The 25,146-nt window shown below is 36.9% G+C and overlaps 1 protein-coding gene and 1 non-coding gene across 3 annotated transcripts in view; both read right to left on the bottom strand.

The window, feature by feature from the left end:
- The window catches only part of PGAP1 (post-GPI attachment to proteins 1), a 78,391-nt gene that overhangs the window by 47,812 nt on the left and 5,433 nt on the right, over positions 1-25,146 (bottom strand). Inside the window, exons 2-7 of one of the 2 annotated variants that reach the window (XM_005676296.3) lie at positions 24,512-24,665; positions 21,526-21,701; positions 9,899-10,070; positions 6,030-6,187; positions 2,538-2,590; positions 1,648-1,714 (exon numbers count right to left, since the gene is read on the bottom strand). In XM_005676296.3, the coding sequence (XP_005676353.1) occupies positions 1,648-1,714; positions 2,538-2,590; positions 6,030-6,187; positions 9,899-10,070; positions 21,526-21,701; positions 24,512-24,665 (780 nt within the window). Of the gene's footprint in view, positions 1-1,647; positions 1,715-2,537; positions 2,591-6,029; positions 6,188-9,898; positions 10,071-21,525; positions 21,702-24,511; positions 24,666-25,146 lie in introns of those variants that run through there. The other variant, XM_013970627.2, reaches the window with a different exon arrangement.
- Positions 17,130-17,201, bottom strand: TRNAC-GCA. The gene has a single exon. It is a non-coding gene; the product is annotated as a tRNA-Cys (tRNA).

Genomic DNA, 25,146 nt, shown 5'->3' with positions numbered 1-25,146 from the left:
CCATTTCCTTCTCCAATGCATGAAAGTATCAAGTGAAAGTGAAGTTGCTCAGTCGTGTTCAACTCTTCGCGACCCCGTGGACTGCAGCCCACCAGGCTCCTCTGTCCATAGGATTTTCCAGGCAAGAGTACTGGAGTGGGGTGCCATTGCCTTCTCTGGTTATAAGTGCTTAACCTGAGACTAATTACGCTTTGAGTTAGAGTTCCCTTGTATGTATGTATGTATGTATGTATGTATGCATGTTTTTCTTCCTAAACTGAATGCTTCTTGAGAAGCAGGGAAACATCCTAACATTTTAGTGTCTAATGTTTAGTAAAATATCCTAACATTTTATTGTCAAATATTTAGTTTATCATATATATGAGTTTGTGGGAAAAAAAAAGCTCAGTTTCATAGCATTTTGATTCTTAACAGTATTAGTCAAAATTTTCTATTTGTCCCTTAAAATGTGTCTGTAAAACACTTACCCATCCAAAATTATAATTTATTACATGCCAGTATTAGGGTTTTCTCATCTTAGAATTTAATGGAAAATAAGATATGATGTGTTAAAATTAGTTTGATATCATTTTTAAAGTATATACCTGTCTGAAACTCATCTGTTGTCAGCTGAAATGAGATTTTTCCTAAACATACTGGTCATAGCTAAAGAGTCACAATTAAAACAATGTTGAAGAGCAAAAAATGTTTGCATTCTATGATTATAAAATCACAATATTAACAATGTTAAACCTATAAAGCTGATTTACTTTAATACACTAACTTAAATATGGCATCTTGTGATTTAAAATGTGGTAAAACAGATCAATTTGTGTCTTTCTTTTATCAATCATTCTCTCTGATAATAGTTATGCAGCTTTCTGAAGGAGTAAAGAAAAGAATACATTACCTTATTCCTAAGAGAAAATGCTACAGGAGCAAGATTAAGACACAATAAAAAGGAAAGTATTACCTAGAGAACTACTGAGAAAGAAACCACACATAATAGTTTCTCAAAGAACTGGAGCCTTCAGGGGAAAGAACTCTCAAAACCTGCCATAATGACAAATACGAAAAATAAAAGTAACTTTTTTCTCCAAAGAAAGTGAAAGTGAAGTTGCTCAGTCATTTCCAACTCTTTATGACCACATGGACTGTAGCCTACCAGGCTCCTCCATCCATGGGATTTTCCAGGCAAGAGTACTCGAATGGGTTGCCATTTCCTCTTCCAGGCAATCTTCCCAACCCAGGGATCCAACCCAGGTCTCCCACATTGCAGGCAGACGCTTTACCATCTGAGCCACCAGGGAAGCCGGATCCTCTGTCTATGGGATTTCTCCCAGGCAAGAACACTGGAGTGGGTTGCCATTTCCTTTTCCCTCCACCTCCCGCCAAAAAGAAGGACATATATCAAATGTTAAACAGTAAAAGGGAAGAACTGAGGAAGATTTATGGTATCTTTCATTCTTTCAATTTTACTGCATTTTTAATTATTACTACTGATCAAAGATTACACATAAACAAGGATATTTCCATTTGAAACTAATCACAGTCAATATAAGGTGTAGGCTTCTACTATCATCCAAGTAAAAAAATGTATTAAATTTTTCACTGCTCTAACAAAAAGTTTTACTTCACTGAAGTAACTTTTAGTTTAAAAATACATACTTGTTTAGTATCAGCATCAATAAGATCAAAGAATGCTCGAATTGTAGTCAACTGCAACTGTTTACACCTGAAGAATAAAATGTTACAAATGAAACTTTCTTTAAAAATATACTTTTGATACAAACATAAATATACTTTGATAAAAAACATAAAAAATTAATGGAATATAGAAATTTCCTTTAATGCTGTGAACTCTAAAATTATTTAACAAATCATTATTATTAAGCATACATCTTAAATCTGAAACCTATCTAAATAAAGTAAATTTAATCTTCCCAGATATTTCAGAGTAGAAAAGCATCTGGCTGTTCTGTCTTCCCTAAATATCCATGTCTACCCCAGACACAGGCATATTGTCTGTCTCATCTTCACATGTCTGAGTGGTTGTGTTCCCGACACCACTGATTGCACAGCCAGAGGAAGGTGAAAAGAGAATCTTTAAGCCAATGGACACAGAGATAAGATACTAGGGTTTATGTATTTCCTGACCCTTATTGAATCTATTTATTTATATTAAGCATAAATCTAATTCCCATGTGCTGCTCCAGAATAATCAACGCTGCAGTAATCGAGTCCCTGAGTTTGGTGATTGGACAAGGGTCTTTGATTCTGCCCAACCATGACAAATCCCCAAATTTTGACATTTGACATTAACTTCATTTGAGACTAATGCTACTGGTTTTTCAAGGGATGGTTTTATAGGTTGTCAAGGACATCTTGGTCAAACCAAGACAAGAACAAAGGTTGAAGTTCTAACCCCCTAAATTAATCTTTCTCCCAAACCCTTATTTACTTATAGATAAAGTTCTAAGAAAGATAACAAACCAATCAATTCACTCATGAGAAAAGATGACTGCCACAAACTGCCAAAATAAGCTAAATTAACTTACCATACAATGGAGAGGTGGTCTGTTGAGACCCATGTCTTAGGCACTGCTGAACTCTAAAAGGAAACAAAATCATAGTTGAGAAAAGCACATTTGTTATTCTTCAACAGGCTTGAAATTCTTATACGCTAATATTTAGAAACATGTAACACCAGTTTCACTATTTTATGATGCACAGACATTTTAAAATGTTTTATAAAAAGGTGACCCCCAAATATTAAATATTTTCTGCATAAAACAACTATCTTTGTCATTACTACTTAGTCAAGCTTAAATTATTCTTTAATAATTATTCTTCAGGTTACTTACTGAAGTTTAATGTCTAACTCCTCATTACTCTAATAAGAGGTTGAGTTTATGAATTTTTAATAAGTCATAGAGTATGTATAAATTATAATAGATATTTCAGTCACTTTAGTTCTGACTAGACTAACACTTAATAAATTCTAAGATGTTAATTCTAATCAGCATATATCTGAGAGACACCTAGGCCTGGTGAGACTTTATTCAAAATAAATATGCCTAATCACAAAACTACCAAATCAGACTTTTATAAGTGGGGTACAGACTTTCATTAAAAAAAAAATCTCTAGATGATTAGCAATATATACTACTGGTTAGAGACAGAAGGGCAAAAGCCTAGTAAAAAATATAACTATTTTCAGAAGGTTTCCTAACAATGATCAGCAACCTCCAAGAACTAGAGAATTTTTTTAAACAAGGTAATGACCTCCTCGTGAATGAACACCATCTTACATACAATGGGGGAATATTAAGTAAACCTAATATTATTTTTCATATCATCTCTCTCTGTACTGTCAAAGACACAATGAGATGCTCTCCCTAGAATTGTCAAAATAAAATGAAAACAGGAAACTAACACTGCTATGTGTGAGAAAATTTAAAGGCCTAACATGCCTCTCTAGTTAAAAAAAAAAAAAGGAATTTATAACTTCTAAGGAGTCATTGAGTCATTGTAATCCTGATACTCTGCAAATAACAATATATATTTGGGTTCCAGACTCTACAGTTGAAAGAAAATCTACAGCTTACTAAATGAACTTATAAATGTTAGACATTTTATTTAGGAATTACTGCTGGCAACTTACTTTAAAAACTGAGACAACCAGAGTTCACTGTGGTTCTAAAGTTTCATTAGATTCTCAGTAAAGTAAGAGCTCAGTGTAGACATCATTTACTATTAACTAGGACACAAAGCTAATTTACTTTCAGTCTAATATCTGTGTTAGAGCTAAAAAAAGGAAAGTCAACACAAATAATAAAGGTAGCTGCTCATAATCTTTGTGGTAAAAACTGCTGAATGTCCACCAAAATCTTCCATTTTTACACAGTTAGCTAGAATGCATATTTAAGTCTCTACATTAAGATGTGACTAAGTACTCTGCTGCTGCTGCTGCTGCTGCTGCTGCTGCTGCTACTAAGTTGCTTCAGTCGTGTCCTAACAGTATGTAAAAGAGAGTGATATGTGCCACTGCCAGGCCTGACTGCTCTCCCTCCACGCTCTTTCTCCTCCCTTCCTGTGGGCTGAAACAGTGATGCTTAAAGCAAACTTTTGGGTAAGGCATTCAAGAAGGGGAAGCCTGAGTCCTTTACTGAGCCTCCTTCATAAACCACCCACCACTTAAATGCACACCTAGGGGAGTTAAATGAGTAAAATGCAAAATTCTACTGTTTAAGTGCCATTATCTGCATAAGTGAATATTATAGAAGTTTGGTCTACCATACTAAAATAACTAAGGTCTCTAACTTGAATGGTTTTTTAGTCCCAATGGGTTCAATGTCTTTTAACTGGTCTTGACATAATCATCAAAAAATTACTTCTTAATAACTGTTTTTTTTTCTTAGGAGAATGTACATGTAGATATACAAAAGACTAAAGATTATTTGGGAGCTAAAAACTAAACAACAAAATATTTAAAAGCTAAATAAAACTCAGATTATACAATAACCAGCTTTAAGTTCCATAATAAGTAAAATATATTTTCGTCAGAGACACAGATACACAAGTTGCCTTAAACACAATACATTAACATATTGATTAGAAAAGCACGCGTACACACACCACTAAAAAAAACAAAATTTTTTAAAAGCTGCAGAAGAGGGTATCAATACAGCATAATGCTCCAGATCAAGTCTAGGAAGTAAGTTATATCCAATTTTATCTGACTAAAATATCTATTTTTACTAAGAATTTCATATTTAGAGTTTTGAGAACTAGAATATATCTGCCCAAAATATTTCAGCAGCAAAAAACGAGATTCATACCAACAATGAGGTTAAAGAGGTTTACCAATTAGTAAATTAGTACTAATTAGTTCCAAAGCTATTATGGCTATATCATAGCTCCTCCAGTAGTAAGAAAATGGTGGATAAGGGCAGAACAGCCTAATAATTTTTGTTCTATCTAGTATTTCATTCAGTATTTACTTAATGAATAGCAATCTAAGGAAGAGCAACAGTAGCTAAGCCGAGCAAAGGCATATTTATGAAGAGAACTAGGAAACAAAGAACTATCATCTAAGAAGCAAAAGGAATGCTATGAATTTTCTTTGTAGAAATTAAACTGAGTTATATTTAGAGACAATGTGTATACTGAGTTTAAAAGTTAAGCACTTAACTAGACTTCAAAGTTAAAAATACATGAATAATGTAAGTCCTAAAAAGGAACCTGAACTTATTTTACAGAAACTATGTATCCCAGTTAAAGATCAAATACCTGATGTGCTAGCAGGGAAGAATAAGTAGCAAGTTAATTAATCAAGTCTCTATCTATACTTTGATGCTCTATCAAGTATCAGTCGCTCAGTCCTGTCCAACTCTTTGCAATCCCATGGACTGTAGCCCACCAGGCCCCTCTATCTATGGGGTTCTCCAGGCAAGAATACTGGAGTAGGTTGCCATTTCCTTCTCCAGGGGAATCTTCCCGACCCAGGGATCAAACCCTTGCCTCCCACATGGCAGGCAGATTCTTTACTATCTGTGCCACCAGGGAAGCTACTACCAAGTATCAAAGCTAATTTTTAAATTTTAAAACTAGTAAACCTTCATTCAAGTATAAAATTCAAGAGTATGTGAAATGTTTGATCTTCTACTACTGTTGTATATAGCATACCACTGAGATACACAAAGGGCCCTTGGACATCAGCCCACACTTTCCTATACTTAAAACTCTAATCAATGGATGGGCACTTACTTTGAATAAGAAACAATCGTCTTCATATATGAGTGATTTGCACAAAGTTTCTAATATTCTTTTCACTTTCCATGGATTTAAGTATCCATGCCTCTGCCTTCCCAAAATAATCACATACATTTTTTCATCTCTCTCTCCTCTCACTCACACACATGCACACATGTACACTCAGGACAGTACACCAACCCAGCAATCATTTCCAACCAACCACATATCACTTCTTTCATGCTCCATTGTGACCATTATGTTACTACTTCAGTAGAATCTTTAAAAAAGATTACCACAACAGATAAGGCACTGGTATGATGGCTTAATTTTGGGAGAAAAGTCAGTCCTGAACGAACTTGGTAATCCCGGAATCCTCCAGCTACAGAAAGCGTGGTTAAATTTATCTGTCTAGCATTTAAAATCCAATAGTTGTTTACAGTCATATAAAAATCTGGTGGGAAATAAAAAAGACATACATTAAAAGTTAGCAACCATTCCCTGAAATAATAACCTGTCTATGATACTAACATTAAACTGAATTTCTGTTTAAGCCACCTGAATTGTCTATAAACAATGCCATCCACATTTCTCTACTTTGACTAAAATCAGTTATCTTTACACATATTCTACTTTCCCCAGCAGTACAAATACTGAGGTAGCAAACATATCAATAAAGAAAAAAGATAACCCAATTTTACTAGCTTTGACAAGTCTATAGCAAACAGGTCTCTACATTCCACAAGGATGCTTTTTGTTCACAAGCCACATAATATAGAAACACCCCAAATTCTTCCAAAGATACAAGTTTCCTATGCGAAGGAGCTGCAGATCTTCCTAATCATGGCTGTATCCTTGTTTATAAGGGCTCAGCAGCTTTTTACTGCAGCCACTATAGTACTGGTGACCACACAGAGCGCTATTTAAGTTCTTAAAATACCATCTATCAGGGCAATGACAGTCAAATTATTCTTGGGACTCTCTACTGTAGAAAATCTGATGTTTAAAAGATTCTATTCATTTAGTTTAACAAGCAGTTTCAAAGGGAACTACTTGGGGATAATTTTTCCACTTTATCAATGGAAGATGAGAAAAATTTAGTGTCAAAAATCTGAGGCCAGGGCAGGGAGTTCTCATTTCCTGTTCTGATTATCAAAACTTAATGCATTTTTTATCTTGGCATTTGATCACTTTTAACATTTTGGAACAGCAAACTTATCTCATTAAATCTCAATCCTATTTACTTAAGACTGCAACCAAGCAGACCCATTCCTAACATGTCCAGGGCCTGGGATAAGAGTTACCAATCGGGGTATACATGCCATATGTCTAAATACCAAAGTCAAAATTTCAGCTAACAAACTTAAATCAAACATATTTTCTCTGCCTACATATATATCATGATATATATATATATGTATATATATATACATATATATATATATATATATATCATTGAAATAACATGAAAGGCCAGGTTCAAATTAAGAATTCCAGGCAAGAGGAGAAGAGGGCAACAGAGCATGAGATGGCTGGATGGTATCACCGACTCAGTGGACAGGAGTTTGAGCAAGCTCTGGGAGATAGTGAAGGACAAGGGAGCCTGGTGTGCTGCAGTTCATAGGGCTGCAAAGAGTTGGACAGGACTGAGCAACTGAGCAACAGCAACAAGGACACCTCGGAGTTGGGCACTGGCAGCGTAGGGAGAACATATCTCTGTACACATCTGCAGCATAGGGAGAGCAGATCACTGAGCTCTCCTCCTTTACTGCCCACACACATTCCATCCTGCATCACAAGGACCTCCTGTGCACATTCAAGCTCTGTCTGTACTTCAAGCAGAGCCACCCCTGGCCACAGTTCAAGCTCAGGATTGCACATACCTGTCCTCAAGACAGATCCAAGAGAGAGGCTAAGGAAGTGAGCTTGAGGCATATGGACAAGAAAAGTCTGAAAGACTGGTTACCTGGATCATGGTCCAAAAGTAAAGGTACAACCTCCAAGTGGGTTTGCCCTGTACACTCCACACCCTGTGTGCATATGGCAACACCAGAGCAGGGCCTTGTAAAGTGCAGAGCCCAGTGCAAGGCTTCCTTTCTCCCTATTTAAGGACAGTATTTCCAACAAGTACAAACAGGGAATCTACTTCTGCACATAATATGGGTCTCCCAAAAACTTAAAAATCTATCTTCCTTTGAACTTTTGCTTTTTCATACTAATTATGGCTTGATGCAATAAAAAATAAATACAAAATAAATGGCAAAGTGAAAGTTGCTCAGTCATGTCCAACTCTTTGTGACCCCATGGAATGTATAGACCATGGAATTCTCCAGGCCAGAATAGTGGAGTGGGTAGCCTTTCCCTTCTCCAGGGGTTCTTCCCAACCCAGGGATCAAGTCCAGGTCTTACGCATTGTGGGTGGATTCTTTGTGAGCCACAAGGGAAGCCCAAGAATCTTGCTAATTACTGGAAAGGCACCTTGATCCTAAGAAGCAACTTTCAGCCTAAGCCAGTGGTCCCCAACCTTTTGGGCACCAGGGACAGATTTTGTGGAAGACAATTATTCTATGGACCAGGATGGGGGGGGGGGCAGTGGTTTCAGAATGAGTCAAGGGCATTACATTTATTTTGCACTTTATTTCTAGTATTATTACATCAGATCCACCTCAGATAATCAGGTATCAGATCCCAGAAGGTCTAAGCCATTTAGAGACAGACCATAAGCATCCTTTAAAAACACTAAAACCTGACTCTCTTGACAGTTCTTTCCTCAGAGAGATTTTTAAAAAGGATTTTGAGTAATTCTACTATAACTTGCAGGGCTTATCTACATATACCACATAAAATGCAGTAAGAGAAAGAAATCTTGATTATGATGACAAGTATTATGACCATGTCTTTAATTTTTTCTAAACCTATTATAAAGAATAATTTATAATTATTAGAATCAGGAAGGCATATTTAACTTCAATATAAAATTAAATTTTTTATTCAAAGAGTTTTACAGGCAAAGTTTTAAATACAATAAGAAAAAAAATCAACCTTCTCTTTAAGTACTACTGCACCAGATATCTCAGCAAATAAATTACTCCCTGGCAATGTTATGCTTAGATGGGTGTTTTGGAAAGCTACTTTGGTTTGGAGTCCTTAGGGTATGTGTCTTACTAATCTACAAAAAAATTTTCAGCACAATTAAGATGATACAAATTTTTATAGAATAAAAAGTTGTGCAAATTTACTGATCAGGAAAAGTAATTATTTCTTTCTAAAGATTTTCTTCTACACATACAGTATTCCAATAAGCCATGAAGACAATACTTGACTTTAATAAAAAATTAAGAGAGTTGACATTTAATTCTTATTCGCCATCACTATTTAATTAGATGATAGCAATCATAAACTCCTGTTCTTCACTCAAAATTATCTGCAAAATTACAGTATTACCCATAGTTTTATTTCCTCTGTTATCATAATATAACTCAATTCAGAGGCAGCATATGCAAAGGGTAAAATCACAGACCCAGAAACAAGCTTGCCAGTGTCAAATACTGGCTCCACTATTTTCTTGCTATGTGATTTTGGGCAAGAATTTATCCTGGCCTCTTTTTTTCTATCTGTGAACATGGCTATAATAATGGTATCCACCTCAAAGGGCTGCCCTAAAGATCAAATGACCTAACAGTCATGTAAAGTTCTTGCCACAATATCCAAAATATAAGAGCTCTATAAATGTTAGCAATCCTAACTCATCCCATCATATAAAGTGTTAGCAGACCTATTTGTTTTTAAAAAAGGTACTTCTACTATTTTACCTAAATACAAGTTTATTTTGAATAGAGTAGCCATAAGAGTTAACAAAACAGAGAAATATAAATACACTGGGAGTCAACATTAAGAACAACTAAGCTGAAGCTCAAATGCCTAGAGGCTGCAGAATGCATGTCGTCCAGGTTAAGATGCAACAGGCAGAGAAGACTAACAGCAGTTTCAGTTATGAGTCTTAAGCTGAAAGTCACAAAAAGAGATGCTCAGAATTCGAAGTACTGATTTAAACCTAAGCTGCTTCACACACGGATAAACCTGTAACATACTCTAAAGGGAGTAGCTGCAAGGATTTGTTTAATCCTAAACAATGATTAGTTAGTGTTTTCGTAACAGTACTCACCTGTAATGAAACGATCTAATGGCATCACAGGAGCAACATGAGGTGTGGCTTGTGTAACGAGAAGATTGATCAGATCGTGTTTAAAATTTTTCAGTGTAAGCAATGCTCTTGCAACAAGGCCACCCATAGAATGACCGATTATTGCCACACTTTTTGGAGCGAATTCTTGACCCTATTAAGAAAAAATCATCAAGGCATGATTTAAGATTAGAATCACAGTAAACATAATAAATACTTCTCTGTACATATAAGCAATAAACTATTTCTACAATCTCCCTTAATAAGACAGAAATACATTTTCATACACTTGTAATTAGTATATTCATACTGTTTTGTGTTCTGCACGCATTTTTAAAAGTTAGGCTTTGGTTTTTTAAACCAAAATCACAACCCTTGGTCTAGCAAATCGTGTTTTCCCATTTGTTATATTGTATGTAAGAGGTGTGATTACATTCGGTGTATATCAGAATATTAGATTTTATAGGGTATATAACGTCAGATCACTTATTTGAAAGTGGAGGTATCACAAAAAAGCCACAACTATTCCAGTTGCCATAGCAATGTACTATTGAATCATATTGATATATCTTATCTCACCAAATTATTTCTCTATTGTGGGCCTGGGCTTAAAAAGGAGTCAGCAACCCACAACATTTATTCACTGATAATTACATATTTTAATTTTTAAAGTATTTCTTTTTTAAAAATCTCTTCTATCTCCATATAGTATCAACTGTTTTTGAAGAGTTTTGCTCTCAAGGGGTATATAAAGAAAGATGTGGTTGTTAAAGTAGAAGTAAAAATAAAAAAAGATGTGGTTGTTAAAGTAGAAGTAAAAATAAAGTTTTTACTTTTTAAGAGAGAATAACAGTATATTTATATACTAGTGAGAATGATCTAGTAGCTGTTTTTGCTTAGTTCTCAATTGTGTCTGACTTTTTGTGACCCTTTGGACTGCAGCCCACCAGGCTCCTCTGTCCACTACCAAACTTCTGTTCATCACTTTCTGCACTGATCCTTCATCCATGCCTTCTCTCCTGTTAAACTATAACTGGGCCTCATGCAGAACGAGAGTTAAAAGAATTGACGTGAGACTGCTATCCTTATAACTGACTGTATTCAAGGTTGGCTCTGGTTTGCTGTCTGGGACCACGGACTTTGGAAGGGTTCCCATCATTTCGAAAACGATAAAAATGGCTCATTATACCAATCAGCCTTATTTTTGTTGGGATTTTAGCACATGGGAGGCATAGGCAAAAGGTGTCCAGGTGACTGGCCCTCAAGAAAAAACCTTGGCTACTGAGTCTCTAATGAATGTCTCTCATAGATGACACGTCATGCATGTCACAATTGTTGCTGTAGGAATTAAATGCATCCAGAGTGACTTTCCTGTAAGGGGATATTGGGAAGCTTTTACCAGGTTTCTCTGGACTTCACCCCGTGCACCTTTTCTCTTTGCCAATTTTGCTTTGTATCCTTTCACTGTAATAAGTCATAATCATGAGAGCAACTATATGCTGAGTCTTGTAAGGCCTCCTGGAGAATCATCAGCATGAGGATGGTTCTGGTGATCTTCCGAAACATACTTGATCTTAGCAAAAGCCACACCCTACACATGTGCTCTGAAACCTATCCCCTTTGGCCTTCTCAAGGACATCACTCTGGCAATTCTTCTCACTTTCTTCTTGCATTATTGTTTCTGTCTACTAGATCATTCTCACTAGTATATAAATATGGTCTTCCCTACTGGCTAGAGGGTAAAGAATCTGAAATGCAGGAGACGTAGGAGATGTGAATTCAATCCCTGGTCAGGAAGATCCCCTGGTGGAGGAAATGGCAACCTACTCCAGTATTCTCCTCTGAAAAATCCCATGGACAAAGGAGCCTGGTGGGCTACAGTCCAAAGAGTCACAAAAAGTCAGACACAATTGAGAACTAAGCAAAAACAACTACTAGATCATTCTCATTAGTATATAAATATACTGTTATTCTCTCTTAAAAAGTAAAAACTTTATTTTTTACTTCTATTTTAGCAACCATATCTTTCTTTATATACCCCTTGAAAGCAAAACTCTTCAAAAACAGTTGTCTGCACAGTACTTGCTGTCTCCAATTTCTCAAACACTGTTAAACCCATTCTGATCAGGTTTTCCCCTGCAAAACTCCTTTAAAACTGCACTTATCTGGTCACCAAGGAATCTAAAGATCAATTCTCAATCCTCACCTTACTTGACCTATCAATGGCAATACATAGTTGATCACTTCTTCCTCTTTGAAAATGCTTTGCTTGGTACTTGATGAGATACTCTTACAGTTCTCCTCTTAACTCACTGACTCCTCCTTTTTAGTCTCTTGCTGGTTCCTTCTTATCTCCCCTCACCTCTTAATACTGGTGTGACTCAGACCCACTCCTTAGATATCTTCTTTCACATCTTGAACCCATTAGTGATCTGATTCAGTCTCAGCTCTAACTACATCTCAGTTCTGTTCAGTTCAGTCGCTGAGTCATTTTCCAACTCTTTGCAACTCTATGGACTGCAGCACGCCAGGCCCCTCTGTCCATCGACAACACCCAGAGTTTACTCAAACTCATGTCCATTGAGTTGGTGATGCCATCCAGCCATCTCATCCTCTGCCGTCCCCTTCTCCTCCTGCCCTCAATCTTTCTCAGCATCAGGGTCTTTTCCAATGAGTCAGTTCTTCGCATCAGGTGGCCAAAGTATTGGAGTTTCAGCTTCAACATCAGTCCTTCCAATGAATATTCAGGACTAATTTCCTTTAAATGGACTGGTGGGATCTCCTTGCAGTCCAAGGGACTCTCAAGAGTCTTCTCCAACTCCACAGTTTAAAAGCATCAATTCTTCGGTGCTCAGCTTTCTTCACAGTCCAAATCTCACATCCATACATGACTACTGGAAAAACCATAGCCTTGACTAGACAGACCTTTGTTGGCAAAGTAATGTCTCTGCTTTTGAATATGCTATCTAGGTTGGTCATAACTTTTCTTCCAATGACTAAGTATCTTTTAATTTCATGGCTGCAATCACCATCTGCAGTGATTTTGGAGCCCCCCAAAATAAAGTCTGACACTGTTTCCACTCTTTCCCCATCAATTTCCGATGAAGCGATGGGACCAGATACCATGATCTTCGTTTTCTGAATGTTGAGCTTTAAGCCAACTTTTTCACTCTCCTCTTTCACTTTCATCAAGAGGCTCTTTAGTTCTTCTTTACTTTCTGCCATAAGGGCGGTGTCATCTGCATATCTGAGGTTATTGATATTTCCCCTGGCAATCTTGATTCCAGCTTGTGCTTCTTCAAGCACAGCGTTTCTCAGGATGTACTCTGCATATAAGTTAAACAAGCAGGGTGACAATATACAGCCTTGACATACTCCTTTTCCTATTTGGAACCAGTCTGTTGTTCCATGTCCAGTTCTAACAGTTGCTTCTTAACCTGCATACAGATTTCTCAAGAGGCAGGTCAGGTGGTCTGATTCCTATCTCTTGAAGAATTATCCACAGTTTGTTGTGATCCACACAGTCAAAGGCTTTGGCAGAGTCTAATAAAGCAGAAATAGATGTTTTTCTGGAACTCTCTTGCTTTTTCCATGATCCAGCAGGTGTTGGCAATTTGATCTCTGGTTCCTCTGCCTTTTCTAAAACCAGCTTGAACATCTGGAAGTTCACAGTTCACATATTGTTGAAGCCTGGCTTGGAGAATTTTGAGCATTACTTTACTAGCGTGTGAGATGAGTACAATTGTGTGGTAGTTTGAGCATTCTTTGGCATTGCCTTTCTTTGGGATTGGAATGAAAACTGACCTTTTCCAGTTCTGTGGCCACTGCTGAGTTTTCCAAATGTGCTGGCATATTGAGTGCAGCATTTTCACAGCATCATCTTTCAGGATTTGAAATAGCTCAACTGGAATTCCATCACCTCCACTAGCTTTGTTCATAGTGATGATTTCTAAGGCCCACTTGACTTCACATTCCAAGATGTCTGGCTCTAGGTGAGTGATCACACCATCGTGATTATCTGGGTCGTGAAGCTCTTTTTTGTACAGTTCTTCTGCGTATTCTTGCCACCTCTTCTTAATATCTTCTGCTTCTGTTAGGTCCCTACCATTTCTGTCCTTTATCGAGCCCATCTTTGCATGAAATGTTCCCTTGGTATCTCTGATTTTCTTGAAGAGATCTCTAGTCTTTCCCAATCTGTTCTTTTCCTCTATTTCTTTGCATTGATCACTGAGGAAGACTTTCTTATCTCTCCTTCCTATTCTTTGGAACTCTGCATTCAGATGCTTATATCTTTCCTTTTCTCCTTGGCTTTTTGCTTCTCTTCTTTTCACAGCTATTTGTAAGGCCTCCTCAGACAGCCATTTTGCTTTTTTGCATTTCTTTTCCATGGGGATGGTCTTCATCCCTGTCTCCTGTACAATGTCAGGAACCTCTGTCCACAGTTCATCAGGCACTCTGTCTCAGATCTAGTCCCTTAAATCTATTTCTCACTTCCACTGTGTATAATCATAAGGGATTTGATTTAGGTCATACCTGAATGGTCTACTGGTTTTCCCTACTTTCTTCAATTTAAGTCTGAATTTGCCAATAAGGAGTTCATGATCTGAGCCACAGTCAGCTCCCAGCTTGTTTTTGCTGACTGTATAGAGCTTCTCCATCTTTGGCTGCAAAGAATATAATCAATCTGATTTCAGTGTTGACCATCTGGTGATGTCCATGTGTAGAGTTTTCTCTTGTGTTATTGGAAGAGGGTGTTTGCTATGACCAGTGCGTTCTCTTGACAAAACTCTATTAGCCTTTGCCCTGCTTCATTCCGTATTCCAAGGCCAAATTTGCCTGTTACTCCAGGTGTTTCCTGACTTCCTACTTTTGCATTCCAGTCCCCTATAATGAAAAGGACATCTTTTTTGGGTGTTAGTTCTAAAAGGTCTTGTAGGTCTTCAAAGAACCATTCAACTTCAGCTTCTTCAGTGTTACTGGTTGGGGCATAGACTTGGATTACTGTGATATTGAATGGTTTGCCTTGGAAACGAACAGAGATCATTCTGTCATTTTTGAGATTGCATCCAAGTACTGCATTTCGGGCTCTTCTGTTGACCATGATGGCTACTCCATTTCTTTTAAGGGATTCCTGCCCACAGTAGTAGATATAATGGTCATGAGTTAAATTCACCCATTCCAGTCCATTTTAGTTCGCTGACTCCTAGAATGTCGATGTTCACTCTTGCCATCTCCTGTTTGACCACTTCCAATTTGCCTTGATTCATGGACCTAACATTCCAGGTTCCTATGCAATATTGCTCTTTACAGCATCGGACCTTGCTTATATCACCAGTCACATCCACAACAGGGTATTGTTTTTGCTTTGGCTCCATTCTTTCTGGAGTTATTTCTCCACTGATCTCCAGTAGCATATTGGGCACCTATCGACCTGGGGAGTTCCTCTTTCAGTATCCTATCATTTTGCCTTTTCATACTGTTCATGGGGTTCTCAAGGCAATAATACTGAAATGCTTTGCCATTCCCTTCTCCAGTGGACCACATTCTGTCAGACCTGTCCACCATGACCCGCCCATCTTTGGTGGCCCCACATGGCATGGCTTAGTGTCATTTAGACAAGGCTGTGGTCTGTTTGATTAGATTTACTAGTTTTCTGTGATTATGGTTTCAGTGCATCTGCCCTCTGATGCCCTCTTGCAACACCTACCGTCTTACTTGGGTTTCTCTTACCTTGGACGTGGGGTATCTCTTCACACCTGCTCCAGCAAAGTGCAGCCACTGCTCCTTTCCTTGGATGAGGGGTATCTCCTCACTGGCCGCCCCTCCTGTCCTTTCATGTGGAGTAGCTCCTCTCAGCCCTCCTGCTCCTGTGACTACAACTTCATGCTAGCTACACTTAGGATGTCTACAATGTACCTTAAATACAATCTGTCTAGAACTGAACTCTTAATATCCTTTAGATCTGTTCCTCCTACATTTCTCCCCACCCTGGTTAATGATAATTAAATTCTTTTAGTTTTTCTAGTTTGAAATGAAGTAAAGTGTTAGTCTCTCAGTCATGTCTGACTCTTTGCGACCCCATGGACTATAGCCCACCCAGCTCCTCTGTGCACAGAGTTCTCCAGGCAAGAATACTGGAATGGCTTGCCATGCCCTTCTCCAGAGGATATTCCCAACCCCTGGGTTGAATGTGGGTCTCCTGCATTGCACGCAGATTCTTTACCATCTGAGCCACCAAGGAAGCCCTTTTTCTAGTTTGGGTCATCCTTAACTCTTCTTTTTCTCTCACATTACACCTCCATACCTGAACTGCCAGCAACGCCTGTTGCCTTTGAGATTTATACCAGTATGACCATTTCCTATCATTTCCACTGCTATCAACTTGATCCAAACCAAAATTATCTTGCCAAAATTACTTCAATAGCTTCCTAACTGGTGTCTCTGCTTCTACCTTTACATCCCTTCAGTTTATCCTCAAAAGCACACTGACACCAGAATGATACTGTTATAACCTAAAACAGAGCTTCCCAGATGACTCAATGGTAAGGAATTTGTCTACCAACAAAGGAGACACAGGTTAGATCCCTAGACCAGCAAGATTCCACATGTTGCAAAGCAACTAAGCCCGTGGGTCACAACTATTGAGCCTGCACTACTGAAGCCGGAATGCCTAGAGCCCATGCTCTGCAACAAGGGAAGCCACTGCAATGAGAAGTCTGCGCACTGCAATGGAGAGTAGTCCCTGCTCTCAACTTCTAGAGAAAAAGCCCGAGCAGCAACAAAGACCCAGCAGAGCCAAAAATAAATAAAAATTAAAAAGAAAAAACCTAAAACAGATCATGTTATTCCTTTGTTCAAAAACCTCTTTAGTAGCTTTCTGTATCATTTAATAAAAGGCAAAATTCTTAAAACTACCTGCAAGACTCTATAAACTGCCTTCCTCCCAAAATTTCCTTCTACTAACTTACTGTTCCAGCCATACCAGACTCGTTTTTCCTGAAATACAGGACCCATGTGTTTGCCTCATATATTTGTTTCCTCTTCCTACAGTACTTTCCCTAGGTATCTAAATAGGTTAAGTAAGTGAAGTCACTCAGTCATGTCCAACTCTTCGCGATCCCATGGACTGGCTGTAGCCCACCAGGCTTCTCTGTCCATGGGATCTCCAGGCAAGAATACTGGAGTGGGTTGCCATTTCCTTCTCCAGGGGATCTTCCCAACCCAGGGATCGAACCTGGGTCTCCTGCATTGCAGGCAGATGCTTTAACCACTGAGCCACCAGGGAAGCTACTCCCTCATGTCCTTAGTTTGTATCAAATTGTCTTCTCAACAGAGGTCTTCACTGGGTGCCCTTATTTATAATTGTAGTCTACCTTCAACTACCTATCTCCCCTTTCTGTTTTTAATTACTGGTATTTATCACAAGATAGTATGTATTTTTCTCATTTATGATGTTTTCTGCCTGCCTCTCCCTATTTGAACATAGTTCCATGAGGGCTTAGATTTCTGTTTTATTCATACCTATATTTGCACGCAGACTCACATGATGAACGAATGTGGTTTCTTCCATCTAAAATGTCCTCTCACTTTCCCATACCCAAGAATATCCATTCAACAAGACTGAGTTGTCTCTTAATCCCTATTGTACTTGCTTGTAACAGAAATAATATTTTCTAAAAGCCTCAATTTAAAAAAAAGTCTATTAGTTCTATTAAAAATGTAACATGTATTTGTTAGAGAAAACAAGACAAAAAAAAAAAAAAGAAGGAAAACAAAGCACCTAATACTTTCCAACTAAGGTCCGTCTAGTCAAGGCTATGGTTTTTCCAGTAGTCATGTATGGATGTGCGAGTTGGACTGTGAAGAAAGCTGAGCACCGAAGAATTGATGCGTTTGAACTGTGGTGTTGGAGAAGACTCTTGAGAGTCCCTTGGACTGCAAGGAGATCCAACCAGTCCATTCTGAAGGAGATCACCCCTGGGATTTCTTTGGAAGGAATGATGCTAAAGCTGAAACTCCAGTACTTTGACTACCTCATGCAAAGAGTTGACTCATTGGAAAAGACTTTGATGCTGGGAGGGATTGGGGGCAGGAGAAGAAGGAAATGACCGAGGATGAGATGGCTGGATGGCATCACAGACTCGATGGACGCGAGTCTGAGTGAACTCTGGGAATTGGTGATGGACAGGGAGGCCTGGTGTGCTGGAATTCATTGGGTCACAAAGAGTTGGACACGACTGAGCAACTGAACTGAACTGAACTGAATACATAACATTAGAGACACAATTGCTTTTTGGGAAAGACATTTATGGGATTAAATCTCATTTTGAAATCACATCTAATTTATCTTATCTAATAACTATCAGATATGTAAAAGGTTCTGTTTGATCTTACGGCTTGTTTCATCCTACAATAAGTGTAGATTTAAGCTAAAAAATATTTGAAGTAATTTTAAAATGCTGACTTAGGCAACGAATCAAGGCACCTAAGTTTCATTTTCAAGATACACAGGATTACCAATGACTGGATGACTGTAGCTTTACAGTTAAGTCTTGAATCAGGCAATGTAGGACCTCCAACTTTGTTCTTTTCCAAGGGGTCTTTCTTTATTTGTTGCTTTGATTCTTTCCACATAAGCATATCAATTAAAAAAAAAGAACGACTGGTATTTGATTTGTAGAGCATTAAATCTACTGGTCTATTTGGGGAAAATTTACATCTTAATCTTGAGATTCTAAACCATAAAGTTGGTCTGTTCATTTATTTTGGATTTCTTTAATTTCTACCAGCAGGGTTTGCAGTTTTCAGTGACTAGATCTTGCACATCTTTCAATAAATTTATCCATAAGATTTTTTATACTACTGTAAATGCATTTCAAAACTTCACCTTCCATTTGATCACTGATTTCTACATATTGACCATTTACCTGTGATTCTGTTAAATTCACTTATGAATCCTAAAACTATACTTCTACTTTAATCTTCAAATTCTGATGACATGTTTTCATTTTAATTCAATTCAAAACATTTTCAAATTTCACCCGTGATTTTCTTTTTAACCTCTGGGTTATCTAAAAGTCATTTCCAAACATTTGATGATTTTCCAGATATCTTTTTGTTGAGATTTCTAATTTAATTCTGTTATGTTCAGAAAATAAACCCTGTATGACTTCAATCCTGACACTGAGACTTGTTTTATGGCTTAACATATGGCATATCTTGGTAAATGTTCCATGTGCACTGAAAGAGATCACAGCTTGTTCAGTTGTTGGGTGTGGCCTATAAATATCAGTAAGCCCAGCTTGTTTCTACAGTTGTTGGGCACATTCTATAAATGTCAACAGGTCAAGCTGATTAACAGTGTTAAAATCTTGTATACTTTACTGGTTTCCTATTTATTTCATCAACTATTCAGAGAGGATTGCTGAAATTATCAACTTTAATTGTGAATTTACCTATTTTTCCTCTGGTTTGTTAATTCTGCTTCATCAACTTGGAAGCTCTGTTACTAGGTGCATACTCCCTTGAGATTCTTTGGCCTTCTTGATGAGCTGACTCTTTTTACCAAGAAGTGTCCCTCTTTTTCAATGTAATGACCTTTGTCCTAGAATCTATTTAATTGATACTAAGATTGCCATGGTAACTTTCATATAATCTGTATTTGTATGTGTATTTTTTCATTTCTTTACATTTCTTAATAAGGATTTTTACATCTAAAATGGCTTTTGCTTTCCAGTACTCAGATTAGCATATAGCTTGTTGGGTCTTGTTTTTTAATCCAGTCTGACAAAGATCTTTCTTTTAACTGGAGTGTTTAATCCATCTAAAATTAATATAATTATTGATAGCTGCACTGAACTCTATCATCTTTCCATTTGTTTTCTGTTTGTCCCATCTGTCTTTCGGTTCTTTCCTTTCAGACTGAATACATTTTATCGTACTTCACTGATACTGCATTTTTTACAGATCAAAGGTCTACGGCAACTTTGCACTGAGCAAGTCTATTGGTGCCATTTTCCAATAATATTTATTCACTGTGTCACATTTTTTGTAATTATCGCAATGTTTCAAACTTTGAAAACATTTCACTTGTTATGATGAGCTGTGTGATCACTGACCTTTGATATGAAGGTTCAAATGATGGTCAGCATTTCTTAGCAATATTTTAAAATTAAGGTATGCACATTTTTAAAAACATGACACTATCACACACTTAATAGACCATGGTATACTGCAAACATAACTTTATATGAACTAGGCCCCCCAAAATTCATGAGACTTGCTTAATTGCAGTATCTGCTTTATTGCAGCAGTCTGGAACTGAACCTGCAGTATTTCTGAAGTAGATCTGTATTTCTCCTCCATTTGCTCTTTAGCTGCATCTCCTTCTTTGTTGTTGTTACTCTAGAAATTACAACGTACAACCTTATCAGTCTATCATGAATTAATATTATACTTCTCACTGTAGTGGAATAATTCTATTTATTCCTCTTCCTATCTTTTCACCATTAGTATATATTTTCCTTCTAAATAAATTATAAACCTCAATGAACTCATTACTGGAAATAAATTTTTTAACCTTTTAATTCTGAATGAATTAGACACTGGCTCTCTAATCCTAACCCTTCCTCCTTGGTACGGTATTGCCTTGTATTGCCCTGTGCATATGTATTGTAGCACTCAAAGACTGAAAGAATCAAATTTCTAGAGCTCCTATCTATGCCTAGTTCTTAGTGCTCTTCTTCTCCTACTCTGACCACAAATCTAGCCATTTCTGTAGTCCCAAATGCCAGCCTCTGCCTTCTTCAGCTTAGTGATGTCAATTTGCTCTGTTTCATCTCTAAAACTTCACCCCATGGTCTGGAAAATGCTTCCAGGCAGAAAGCTGGGCCCTCATGGAGCTCACATCACATGTTTTCCCTCTTTCAGTGATCGTAGTCCTTTACTATTTGGTTGTCCAACATCTGAAAACATGTGCCTCAGATATTTTCACTAGTTTTATAGTTGTTTATATATGGAAGTGGTCTACTCTAGTACCAGCTATTTAGACAATTAGCAGAATTAACAAACTAGAGGAAAAAATAGGTAAATTCACAATTAGAGCTGATAATTTCAACAAATCCATACTAATGGATTTAGGAAATGCACTGTACTCCTAATCTGTATATAAAGGGAAAAAAAAATCTGTTTTCCCAAAATTCACAAGAAAGAGTTCTTGTAAACTGAATTTGAACTTTAAAACCCATGACTGAATTCAAAGCAATAGAATTTCACACAAGAAAACCTTTGTGCCACCTTTGCTTCAACTTCTGTGTGTGTGTGCGTGTACACACAACTCTTTGGACCTCATGGACGTAGCCTGCCAGGCTCCTCTGTCCGTGGAATTTTCCAGGCAAGAATACTGGTGTAGCAGCCATTTGCTACTCCAGCAGATCTTCCCGACCCAGGGATCAAACCTGTATCTCCTGCACTGGCAGGCAGTTTCTTTACCACTGAGCCATCTGGGAAGCTCATGTAAACAAATAATTTAAAATATGCTGAGTCTCTTCAACAAACAAAAAAAGATACCAGTAGGCTGATCACTATTGATTTGCGTGATTATCTCATACCTTATAGAGCTTGAGAATTGTTTTAATGCATTCATGCACAAACTTGGTCTGCTTCTGAAGACTTCCACCATACAGTGCCACCAGTTCTTCATTGAAATTCACGCTAAAGAAGTCAAAGTGGTATTTGAAGTCAATGTCTTCGGCTTTTCTAAGTGCAATAGAACCAATAGAACGAACTGCAGAGGAAAAGGATTAAGTGTATATGAAACAAAAATTTTAAAAGTTTCTTCTATTCTAAAGCTTCAAAATCTCTTAACAAATAACTATCTCACACTCTGAATAAAACCTATTTCAGGGTGACATCCTTAATAATATCAATTTAGAAGAACAAACCCACCTAGCAATTGTGTGTATTGTTCTATAAATTTTTAAAAATTAAATATAAAGTGAATGGTTCATTCATTCTCTACCTGTTTCCCCTTCAGCAGGGGCAACAACAGCTAAAAGGGAAGAAAGGAATCCTTGCACAATGAGAAGTATGAACTTTGTCAAACTTGAGGATTTTAAGACAGAAAATCCTACAAGAAATGTCTGCTCATTATAGCTCATCACAGTGGTTTTAAATACTCATGGAAGATTTGTCTTTTTTTCTTACACATGACATCACTGTAAGTAAATCTTGTCATGCTCAACCTTCTAAATATTTCCCCAATCAAGCTTTCTTCACCACTTCCACCACTACCTTCCTAATCCAAGCATCATCATCTCTCGCCTGAACTACTCTAATAGTTTCCTAAACAGGCTCTCTGCTTCTACTGTTGAACACTGTGATAAAGCATGTATATGTATATAAGTAATATACATATATTGTGATAAATATGTGACATATACTATACATATATAGTGATAAAGTATATATATATAAAAAACAATTTTTTAAATTGCTGGTCTCTTAATTTCAAATGAATTTCCATTTCCCACAATTATACTCTCTAGGTTTTGGGTTTAGCAAACAAAACATTTGTTTGCCACTCCATTTTTTAAACATATGCACAAACTATGTAACTCATTGTGCAAAGCATACAATTTAATGATATTTTGTATAGTGACAGAGGTATACAATCGTTTTCTGCAATCTAACTTCAGACATTTTTTAATCACTCCCAAAAGAAAACCCTTTACTCATTATTCTCTTCCTCCTAATTCCTAGAAAGCACTAATATATATGTGTGTGTGTGTATATAAAACTGAATCACTTTGCTGTATACCTGTAACTAACACTGTAAATCAACTATTCAATTTTTTAAAAGATCCAAGATTAAAAAAATCAGTAAAAGTTACTTTTACTAGATTTAAAGAAAAAATGTTAAGCGGAAGAAGCCAGTCACAGAATAATATACACTGAGTGATTACAGTGAAAAGTTTAAAACAGCCCCAAATTGGGACTTCCTTGGCGGTCCAGTGGTTAAAACTTGGTGCATCCACTGCAGGGGACACAGGTTCAATCTCTGGTTGGGAAACTAAGATTCTGCATGCTGAGTGGCAAGGCCAAAAGTAATAATAATAATAAAATTAAAAATATCAGTTCCTCTTTAAAAAACAAATTTTCTTAATAGCCCCAAATAAGTAGAATGAATTAGAGATGCACACTAAGATGCTAAAACTATAAAGAAAGTAAAGAAAAGGACTACCTTAAACTTAGGATTGTGGCTTCATTTAGAAGGAAGGGAGGGAGTTTTAATCAGGAAAAGGCACATCGGGGCTTCCAGGGTGCTGACGACCTTCTACTTCTTGACTTGAGTTTGGCCCCTGGGTACTCACTTTATAATCATTTTTAACCAAATAGCGACAGTCTACATATTTTCCTGTTCATGTGTTATACTTCAAATACAATGATTAAATTTTAAAAATCAGAGTTTGTAATTTCCTACAGAAACTCTCCAATAGTTATCCATCACATTTAAATCAAAATTCTAAGTCTCTTCCACAGCTTTTATGATACAGCCTGTGGCTACTTTTCCATCCTCATCACTTTTCACCTTCTCTAGTCTCAGTAGCCTTGAATGCACCAAACATGTTCCTGCTTCCACGTCTTTCTTGCAACAGTACCATACCTTAGTCTCTTCCCATACTCAAGCCTCTGCTCAAAATGTCATCTCCTCATAGTGGCCACTTCATCTAGTCACCTCTTGACCCTGTTTATCCTTTATCCCTTACTCGTTTATTTTTCTAACTTTTAACATTACTGGCATACTAATATCTAGAATATCTAGAATACTGCCTAATATCTAAAACACTGCCTGGCTCATGGTAGGTACCCCATAAATATTTGCTAGCTAAATAGATAAACATGTAAGTAATTATACTTTGTTGCTGTTCAGTCGCTAAGTTGTGTCCAACTCTTTGCGACCTCATGAACTACAGCACACCAGGCTTCCCTGTCCTTCACTATCTCCCGAAGTTATACTAAATGTTGAAATAATTCTATTCTCATTATATGAAAGAACACATCATTTTTTAAAAAATAACAATAAAAAATGGATTTTAGCTGAAATTACTTCTACATTGCTTGACTATTACACTAGGAATAACTGCTCTATTTCAATTTGGAATATGTACACAAATTTTTCCCAACCCCACCTTTCTGTGTTTGCCTCTGTATTTCTAGATCTAATTTAAATAGCTCCAAAAGAAAGAAATCAATCTCCTCTCTTGCTCAGCATCACTTAAACCACCGATTTACTTCTCTAGTCAATGCTTTAGGTTCTCTTGTGTACCCTCAATTTCTAACATAAACCTCTTACCTCTGCTGATTCCCAAATCTCCATATCACCAATTAATCATCATCTTATCTTCTCCTACTTATTCTCTGCAAAGTGGCTTTCAACTTTTTTTTTTAATATACTTGTCACATACTTCTCTCAGATAAAATGTCATATATTTGCGACTCCCAGTATGTGTGGTGAAGTAGTTAATGCAGAGTATGTATCTAAATTAATTCTTTAACTGAATTTTACAGCTTTCAAAATTTATTTTTGAGACTTACCTTGCTTATAACTTCCAGCATTACCAGGAAGAAAGAGAACAGGAATACCCGTTAAAGGGAGAACTTTGTGTTCTTCAGCATACGACCCTTCTCCATAAAGATATAATTCATAAGCAGGATAGCGTTTTGCCAGTTTCTTTGGAAGTTCAATTTTCTATAGGAAAAAGAAAGCAATTTCACTTTAATCTGTTTTAGTAATACAATTCAGTCTCACTATACCCAATTCTGAATTATACAAATCTGAAACAGAACAATACAAAAACGTTACTGATGATAAAAACTACATTTAATGAACAACAAAGTTCTACTTTTAGTTTACACATATGAAGCATCCGTCTTGAATTAAGTGAGTTTTAAACCATGTAGTCTTCAAGAAAACATAAAATGAGACTACTTAAAATTCTAATAAATAGAAATTACTCAAAATAGCTACTGACAAGAGAAAAATACTGGTTTATGTCAGCATGCGCCATGTTAACATAATTGAAAATGCATTAAATTTAGTATCACTTTTCAATTATACTTAGAAATGATAAAAGCTTTCCATTATTAAATGAATTCTTTTTTGCTATTTTAAACTGTTTTGTAATGTCTCTCTCCTTTTACTCAGGACCTAATATATACTCCAAGCTGCT

Source organism: Capra hircus, chromosome 2 (genome assembly GCF_001704415.2).
Source record: "Capra hircus breed San Clemente chromosome 2, ASM170441v1, whole genome shotgun sequence".
Classification (NCBI taxonomy): Eukaryota; Metazoa; Chordata; class Mammalia; order Artiodactyla; family Bovidae; genus Capra; species Capra hircus.
The sequence above is the reverse complement of the archived record's forward strand: the minus strand, read 5'-3'. Positions and strand labels throughout refer to the sequence as shown.